Source organism: Corapipo altera, unplaced genomic scaffold (genome assembly GCF_003945725.1).
Source record: "Corapipo altera isolate COAL_440 unplaced genomic scaffold, ASM394572v1 316, whole genome shotgun sequence".
Taxonomy (NCBI): domain Eukaryota; kingdom Metazoa; phylum Chordata; class Aves; order Passeriformes; family Pipridae; genus Corapipo; species Corapipo altera.
Window position 1 is genome coordinate 382,640 of NW_020884974.1, and position 8,562 is coordinate 391,201.

The following is an 8,562-nucleotide window of genomic DNA, read 5'->3' on the forward strand; positions in this document are numbered from 1 at the left end:
GGGGCTGAGGAAGGGCTGGGTTGGGGCTGAGGAGGGCCGGGCTGACAGCGCTGTCAGGCGGTGCCGCGGCTCCCGCCCTTCACTCCGCCTCCTGCTCCCTCGGCCATTCCCAGCCCGCCGCCTCCCGACGCGATCCCGGCGCCCGCTGGAGCGGCCCTGGGAGCCGCCGAGGGGCTGCTCGAGGTGAGGAGGAGCCGGGGCCGTGCCGGGGCCGTGCCGGGGCCCTCAGGGAGCGCTGGGAGCCGGGTCTCTGCAGAGCCGGGCCCTGCCCCGCTGCCCGCGGCCCGGGGGGTGCTGGGGCATGGCCTGCGGCTCTTGCCTTTGGCAGAAGTCGAACTACACTTGAATAAAGATGGTAACCGCGTTTACCCCTTTCTTCTTCAAACAGCTCAATGACATCCAGAAAGAAGTTGCAGGGTCTTGTAGCTGCTACAATTACTCCAATGACTCCTGATGGGTGAGTTGTCAAAGTTGCACTGATTAGTGTTTCCTTAGACTTCTACTTTGCTTCTTTCATATTTGGAACTGATCTACGTTTTTTCTTTCTTTCTTCCCCCTTTTTTTTCTTAAATCAGATCTCAGGTGGGATGTGGGAACTGTTAGGTTGGTCCCACTAGGACCAGAGTGAGATTCCCTTTCCTCTGCCTCCTCCTGCTGCCCAGCAATTACTGTAGGTCTGGGTTGGGAGAGTTTGGATCAGTCTCACTTCTCTTTTTCTGCTGCCTTGTAGGTGCAAATTAAATCATAGTAAGCTTATACATGAAGAGTATTGCAGTGTTTTCATGTTTGTTAAGGAAAACCACAGTCCTAGTTAAAAAGAGCTCTTGAGAGCTAGAAAATAATTGTCAGAACCTGAAGGCCTTTTAGATTCCACTTTACCCTAGCTAAGTCATGCATGCACTCGTGTGTGTATGTGTGCCTGGGATTAGTCTAAGCCTGAAGAAAATACTGCAAGGAGAGCACAGTTCTGAAAATAACATCCAATCGAAACTTGAAATTCAGCTTTCCTCAGGGCAGAGGTGGCTAACAGAACCCTCCTGACTGCATTTTGGTGTTGCAAGACAGAGTTTCCTGGAGTCAGCAGAGAACCCTGAGCTCTGGTGGGGGATGTGTTGGGATGTGTTTGTGTTTTTGAGGGAGATGGTGGAGATGTGCTACTTAGGACGGCCAAAAGTGAACTACACTTTTTAAAAGTGCTGTACAGCTTGGCACTGTCCCAGTCAGAGAACTCATTCACTTGCAGGCACTGCTTTGATCCTTGCTTTAAAAGAAACTTGTTTCTGATTTCACTTTTTATCACAACTCAAATTTATAGAAATTTGGTATTTAGAGAGTGACCTGAGCCCTCTACCTGGAATGCATGGTCCTGGTCTGATATGTTCTGGGAAGACAAATGTGGAATTTTGGGTGACATGGAAGACCAGTCAAGGCACCAGAATTGACTTCCAGGCTATAGGGTTTGTCTGTATGTTTAACAAATGACACAACAGCCAAATATTATACACTGGTAAACAAAACAAGTTTGTCCTGCAGAGAAGATAAACATAGAATTCTATTTCCCCTGTTTCTTGGGGAAGTCTGTTGCTTTCCTCATCTTTTAATGAGAGAGAGAGAGGTCAAAGTCACATCCAGCAGATGCAATTTCAGTGTCTGTATCCAGAAGAAGTTTAACTATTTGCCAGCACAAAATCTTTATGCTCTCAAGAGGATTCCTGTTTCCCTCAACAGCTGAAAAGGTTTGTCTTCTATTCTCTCATACCTCCCCAAAAAAGTCCTCTGCTGTGATGAGCCTGCAGTAATTCCCAATTGGGATAAAAGGTTGGAACTACTTGTCAGGAGGAAGAGAAACTGGAAGAGGGAATTCAGAGCTGAGCTGTTACCTCAGATGTTAAATAGATGCTGAGGGTATCATACCTTGGGGTAATCTGTGTGTGTACAAATGCAAGGCTTCAAAATACATGGGGTTTTTCTTGTTTCTTAATGACTAAGTTAAAGAGAACTGTGGATGGAGACTTATGGTTGCTGTGATTCCTTTCTCTGCAGACAAATTAACCTTCCGGTGATCCGTCAGTACGTGGATTATCTGGTAAATGAGCAGACTGTGAAGAATGTTTTTGGTGAGTGTTTCTTTGAAACTGTATTACAGCCCTTCTGCCTGGATGGAAATCCAGTGATATCTCACCTGATAAGAGCTGTAGTGGGGGGCTGTGGATGTGGGATCATCCTGACCACTTATAGTCACCAGTGGAGAGAGAGCAAGAGGTACTTAAGGTATCTGCTTCTGCCCACATCCCATTTCTGTGTGAGATAAAATAAGTGTTTGCCCTCACAGGATTACACTCCCAGAGGTGACTGGATAATGTGTTGGCAGAGAAGGCTCACTGAGTGATTCTCCCCAACTCAAAAAGTGTCAGTTCTTGTCTTCAGTGAAAACAATGTGTGTAGGTGAGGCCTCAGCCAGTATGTTGTGTGTCGAAACAGTGAATGGCACGACAGGAGAAGGCCTGTCCCTCAGCATCCAGGAGAGGAAGCAGCTGGCAGAAGAATGGGTGTGCCAAGGAAAAGACAAGTGAGTAGCTGAGAGGGAACAGGGGATTCCAGATCTCATGTTTTGATATTGGCATGCCTCGATTGCACAGCCAAATTTGCTGATGCCTTTTTACTCCAGTATTTTGCTGTTGGGCTTTGTCCCCCAGCTCCTTTGTCACTGAGCTGTGTTTTTGTCACTGCCAGTTAGCTGGTGTCCATTTTTTTGAAATTTCTTACAAGCTTTGGGAGCTTGTAAGAGTCCTTCTCTTTGGTACACTGAGGGGTGAGGGGACAAGAAAGGACTTGGGGGGAAAAAAAAGGCCTGTGCTCTTTGCTTATTCTCAAGAAGAATTGAAAATGAAAAGCATTCCTGAACCTTTTAATGTAATAAATGATTTGGAAGGGGGAACCCAAGGTGTCAAATGTTTAACTGCTTCCCCAAAGGTGCTAAATCAGAGACAAAAGAAAGAATTCAACCTGGATCTGCAGCAGTGTGTCCAGTTGCAGCTCCCTTCTCCATCTCCTGTACCTGCTGCCTTCCTCTTACTTGGTCTGTCAGAGGATGTGCAGGGCAGGAGGTGTTTTACGGGGAAGGGTGGTGAGCAGAAATAAACTGGTGTGAAGGCTCACACCCTTCACATCCCTGGCCTTTATATCCATATCTCCTGTGGATATAAAGGAGAAACACAGCAATGGGACTGATGGCCTGAAACATGGGAGAGTCCCTTGGCAGGAACAGACAGGCACTCAAAGCTGCTGCTGTGAGGTAGGTCTGCAGAGAAAGAGGTTTAGAATGCAAAGATACACTTTGATATCCTTTACTCTTCCTGGTCTCCCCTTACACCCTTGGCGTCTTAATTTCAGCTTCCTAATAAAATGCTGAGATTTGTCCCTCCTGACAGCCTTGCAAGTACACCAGCAAGGAGTCACACATGATCCATGCTTGCAAGTGTGATTTTTTTCCACCACCTGTCGCTTGTCACTGTTGGCATTTTCCCTGTGTGTTGGCTTGTCAGGTCAACACAGGCTCAGATCCTTTCTAGGTTCTTGTTCTGTGGCTCCCCAAGCTCATTTTGGCAGCCTGGCGTTTTTCACCATCACTGAAACCTCTCCAAACCTTCTGAATTTGTTTTTTTTTTGGTACAGATTGGATCACGTGATCATTCATGTGGGAGCACTGAGCCTGCCGGAGTCCCAAGAGCTGGTGTGTACATGATATGATTCCTTTTCACTGTGTGTGATAAATATAAGCAGATTTTACCTTCAGGTACTTTCCATTCTGTCTTTTACAGGCAAGACACGCAGCAGCCATAGGTGCTGGTGGCATTGCTGTCATAGCACCCTTCTTCTTCAAACCCACAAACAAAGGTGAGTACCTGTGATTGCTGGAGCCTTTTTATTGCCCTCCAAACCTTGATCATAGATAAAGGATTAATACCATCTCCTTTCTTTGGAAACTGTTCTGGTGATAACGTTTGCACACTTGTCATGGAAAAGCAAAACCTACAAGAAGCGTTTTTTAAAGATGAGAATTTTAAAATTCTTCTGGTAAGAAGTGAGAACAATGTCTTTTGGGACGTGTTTTGTTAGTGTCTTGTAAAATGAAGACATAATAATTCTTTGATTCTTAAAATGGTACAAGAAAATTGTCCAAAAACCGGTTCATCATTACCACCAAGCAACACCCCGGAGAGGTGAACGGGACCTTGATCCCTTGTCCTTTGTGACACACAAATGATCTTGGTGAGACCACTTGGCACACAGGTCTGGCATGTGTGAGAGTAGGCCTGAGTTACATCTGCAAGAGAATGAATGAGTTACTGAAATTGCTTTGGTTTAAAACATATACTGTCTTTGCCTTCCTTAAGGTCTTCCCCTGATTTTTGTCACATTTAACATGTTAGTGACGTGTGAAGGGTTTTATATGTATGGTGCACAAGCTGAGGCCTCTCCACAGCCCCTGGCTGTGAATCTGAACTGTCTGTCCCTATGGAATGTCTCCTTTTCTTATGGGATATGTGATGTTTTCCTTCCAGATGAGCTGGTCTCTCTCTTACAGAAGGTCACATCTGAGGCCCCTGATGTTCCGTTTTATTACTATCATATTCCTCCTCTGACGGGTGTGAAGAGTAAGTACAGAGTACAGATCTGTGGTCATTTGCTCTGGACAGCAGGTTATGTGGTGTTTCTGGATGTATGGATTTAAATTCAGTCTTAAATATGTTGTTGCCAGTTTGTGCCTAAACTTTCACTTATCCAGGGTTTTTGTGTTCTGATCTGGTAAGAGTCTCACTTTTTGTTGTCTTGCTCATTGGTTTAGAGCTGTATAGCTTACTAGGCTTAGGCCTATTAAACTTCTAAAACATTAAGTGTCCCTCTTGAGGATGTGGCAGGGGACTGTCCCAGAACAGGGCTGTGTTCCTTCACATGAGCTTGCTGTCCTGCACAGTTCGTGTGGAAGAGTTGCTGGAGGGAATAAAAGAACGGATCCCCACCTTCCAGGGTGTGAAGTTCAGTGACACGGACCTCCTGGACCTTGCACAGTGTATACACAAGAATGAAGCACAGCAGCTTGAATTTCTTTATGGGGTGGATGAGGTAAGGGGCTCCTCTTAAAAATAATTCCTTCTAAGGCATTCTCTTGCTTCAGCCTTGGGGAAAAACAACCCTGGACACTCAGTGCCAGGCAGTTTCATTGCTCCCTCCCACCACCCCTTTTTTAATCTTTATTTTGTTACATGAAGTAAAATTTTTTTTTTTTTACTTTTTTTTCTCCCCTCACCCCAAACTAGCAACTGTTGGGTGCACTGGCAGTAGGGGCAAATGGAGCAGTTGGCAGGTCAGTATGGCTTGGACTCCTTCCCCTCCGCACACACACTGCGGTGTTGTATCTTCCACTGTCTGCACAGCATTTCCCTGACTGTCTTCTGTCACCACAACAGAGGATTTTACAGGGCAGGGATGTACAGAGGCAGACACATAATGTAGCCCCAATCCTGCTGATGGGACAGTCATATAACCTGAGTATCTCACCCAGTGTTCCTTTGGGTGATTAGTGCTGCAGTCCCTAAGCTGACCCAAAGGTTTCAAAGTACTTTTTATCCTCACAGCAACTTTAGAAGTGATCCCTACTTCAGTCTTCATTATATGTGTAAGGAACCAAAACCCAGAGAGGTAAAAATCATTAGTTGACATGAGAAGTCTGTGAGGAAAAGGGCTCTGCCAAGTTTATTTCTGATTTATCTTCTGCCCCTCTTACTAGGCTGCTTAGATGAATTACTGTGTGATATCTGTGTTCCCATTTAGAGGATCCATTAAGTGAACAAGCAACTGGAAAATTAAGAGGTTGATGAATCTGCTCTCTAAACTCTTCTGTAGGGCTAGACATACTTCAGATGCTTGACCACACATAGATTGCACAAATCTCTCTTAATAATGACATTCTTACCCTGTCAACAGCAAAAGCCTGTGGTTACTTGCTTCGTTTCACTGGTTTTAAGTTCCTCCTTTGCATTTTCCAGTTCTCTTTTTGGTTTATTTTGGTTTTTTTGTTTGTTTTTTTGACAGCACATACAACTATTTGGGCCGACAAACCAATCTGATGTTGGAAGCCTTTGCAAAGCCAGACCTTGCCTTGGCACGGAAGTATCAGGTACAGCATCTTCCCTGGCCCCACTGGGAGCAACCTTGAGCTTTACTGGGGTGGTTTTCATCTGGGTTTGTCATCCATACCCTGAGGTAGCTTTATTAAAGGAAAATTCTTCCAGCTCCATCCCCCCTGCTTGTTACTCATGCCTGCTCAGCTTTTTGACCAGTCCTTACTAACTTATTATCTAAGATCTGCCTCACTTACCCTTCAACTCTCTAATCTCATCCATGCAGGTGAGTCTTTTTCCTTGAACAAACCCGTGGGGAGCAAGCCCCTTGACTAGGAATATTCTGGGGATAGCCTACATGATGTAGGGCAGAAAGCTGTCCCAAAACAGCTCTGCCTTCACCCCTCTTGGTCTTGGGCAGCTTGGAGATTTATGGGGAGTTCTGAGCCATCAGTGCACAATCTGTACCGAATGTTTTTATGGGACATTTGAGGCATCCCTCCCCTATTCCAATGGAATTCAATTAGTATTTCCCATAGACTGGCCCAGTGGCCAAGGGCTTTTCTCAAAGCTGGGCTACAGTTGTATAAAATATAGATATCATAATATCTCTAGATGCTTTTACACCTTCAAACTTGAAGGTGTTAATAAACTACTGTTGGTCTTTTCTAGTTTCTCACTGGGGAGTTTCTCAACTTTGTCATAAAACTGGGTAAGTAAACTGGGTAATCACTGCCCGTTTCACTCGTTATGTCTAAAAATGTGGACTTGGTGCTCCTGAAACTCTCATGTTACTGCACTCTTGGAACTTCCTTCCTGAAAGATTTCACAGTGAAAAACTGTTGCATCTGCTGTTTCCCAACTTAGCAGCAGCTGGAAGCTGGGCAAAGGGAGCTGACCAAGCATCCCTGACTGATTCCACTCTCCCTTCCTTCCTTCTGCTGTGAAATCTCACAGATTTAAAGCTGGGACTTTGTGATTTACCCTTTTTCTTACCCTGACTCTTTCTGTGGGTTGTTTTTTTGTTAGGTTTTTTTTTTTCTTCTGTCTCCAAAAGCTCATTTCTTTATTTCTACAATCATTTTTCTGAGATGGTGGTGCCCAAGGAGGAAAACAGCTCTGATACTTCTCTCTCCTGCCTTGCTGTAATTTAAGAGGAACTTTGTTGAAGGCTGTACAAGGCCAAAAAATTTTAAAATTGAACGATTTTTAGAAACAAAATCAAGATTAAATACAAAAAGCAATTAAAACCAACCAAGTCAGAGTGGTGTAGGGAGACTGAATCAGACATGAAATGTTCAAATTAAATTAAATCATATACTTAATGAAGTGTTCACTGTGGGTTTGCTGGGATATGCAAACCCTGCTTAATGTAGCTGAGCTTTAGTGCTTGATTTTATTTCTTGGGTTCAAAGTCAGAGGAATTGCATTATTTTTTAGCCTTAGAGATAAGGAGGCAAATACTGAATTTCCAGAGCTATGGACAAGGAGCAGGATGTTACTACTCCCAGGGTTTGTCTTTGCAAGAATCTGCACTGGGGTTGCCTATATATAAATAAATGTAGTGAGCAGGTGTAATTTTTACTGTAATGCCTTTCCTGTCTGCAAGCACAGCTCCCTCTTCTTAGTTACGCTGTTCTCGCTTCCAAGAAATACTTGAAGTCTGGTTGATGCTGGATTACTCAGGAAATCCATGCTGCTGCTTTTTTTGGCACGTGTATCAAGGCTGCTTTAAGCAAGGTGGTCTGCAAATGTCCTGATTTTGCTTTTGTCTGCCCAGGTTTTGGTGTTGCACAGACTAAAGCTGTAATGACTTTTGTTTCTGGCATTCCCATGGGACCTCCACGGCTTCCACTCCTTGGTGCCTCTGAGGAGTTCATTGCCAAGGCCAAAGCCAAGCTGGACAGCATTGTGTGGCCTGATGGTAACTGATCACACAGAATCTGGGAATCACTGCGGTTGGAAAAGACCTCTAAAATTGAGTCCAACCATTAACCTGACACTCCTGGGTCCAACCCTGAGCCACATCCCCAAGTGCCACATCTATGATGTGGACCTGGAGGTTCCTTTGCTGGGATTCTCCACATTCCCCACATGCTGGGCTGGGATTTCTTTCAGGGAATTGGCAAAGTGCCCAAGTGCCTTCCTGCTGGGGCTGGCTTTGCTGGGGCACATGTGGCCCAACACTTTACACTGCTTCTCTGGAGCTCTGCACCTTCCAGGTCTAGCTGGTACCTTTTAATAAAAAAATAGCAAATTTTCCCCAGTTGGAGGGGCTGACTCCTTTTGGCTAGAAAGGAGGAAGATCTGGCTCCACCCTCCCTCCAGCTGGGTGATGTTTTATCTTCTCCATGAGCACTACACTGTGTTTAAACAACAGTATGGCACCGTGTTACGTCCCGCCCCAGGAAAAAGGGGGCGGAGGGGGTAACCCAGG

The 8,562-nt window shown here is 45.1% G+C and overlaps 2 protein-coding genes across 5 annotated transcripts in view; both read left to right on the top strand.

Moving 5' to 3' along the window:
• Positions 1-47: 47 nt before the first annotated feature.
• NPL (N-acetylneuraminate pyruvate lyase) overlaps positions 48-8,562 on the top strand; it is a 9,307-nt gene continuing 792 nt past the window's right edge. The window contains exons 1-12 of one of the 4 annotated variants that reach the window (XM_027665264.1): positions 48-183; positions 389-457; positions 2,044-2,117; positions 2,482-2,569; positions 3,676-3,733; positions 3,822-3,897; positions 4,566-4,658; positions 4,979-5,127; positions 5,322-5,368; positions 6,097-6,181; positions 6,798-6,837; positions 7,906-8,514. In XM_027665264.1, coding sequence (XP_027521065.1) covers positions 393-457; positions 2,044-2,117; positions 2,482-2,569; positions 3,676-3,733; positions 3,822-3,897; positions 4,566-4,658; positions 4,979-5,127; positions 5,322-5,368; positions 6,097-6,181; positions 6,798-6,837; positions 7,906-8,057 — 927 coding nt within the window. In that variant the 5' untranslated portion in view covers positions 48-183; positions 389-392 and the 3' untranslated portion in view covers positions 8,058-8,514. Of the gene's footprint in view, positions 184-388; positions 458-2,043; positions 2,118-2,481; positions 2,570-3,675; positions 3,734-3,821; positions 3,898-4,565; positions 4,659-4,978; positions 5,128-5,321; positions 5,369-6,096; positions 6,182-6,797; positions 6,838-7,203; positions 7,704-7,905; positions 8,515-8,562 lie in introns of those variants that run through there. The other 3 variants (XM_027665261.1, XM_027665263.1, XM_027665262.1) reach the window with 3 other exon arrangements.
• DHX9 (DExH-box helicase 9) overlaps positions 6,117-8,562 on the top strand; it is a 29,930-nt gene continuing 27,484 nt past the window's right edge. The window contains exons 1-2 of the mRNA XM_027665256.1: positions 6,117-6,181; positions 6,798-6,837. The gene's annotated coding sequence lies outside the window, so the exon portion shown is untranslated. The remainder of the gene's footprint in view (positions 6,182-6,797; positions 6,838-8,562) is intronic.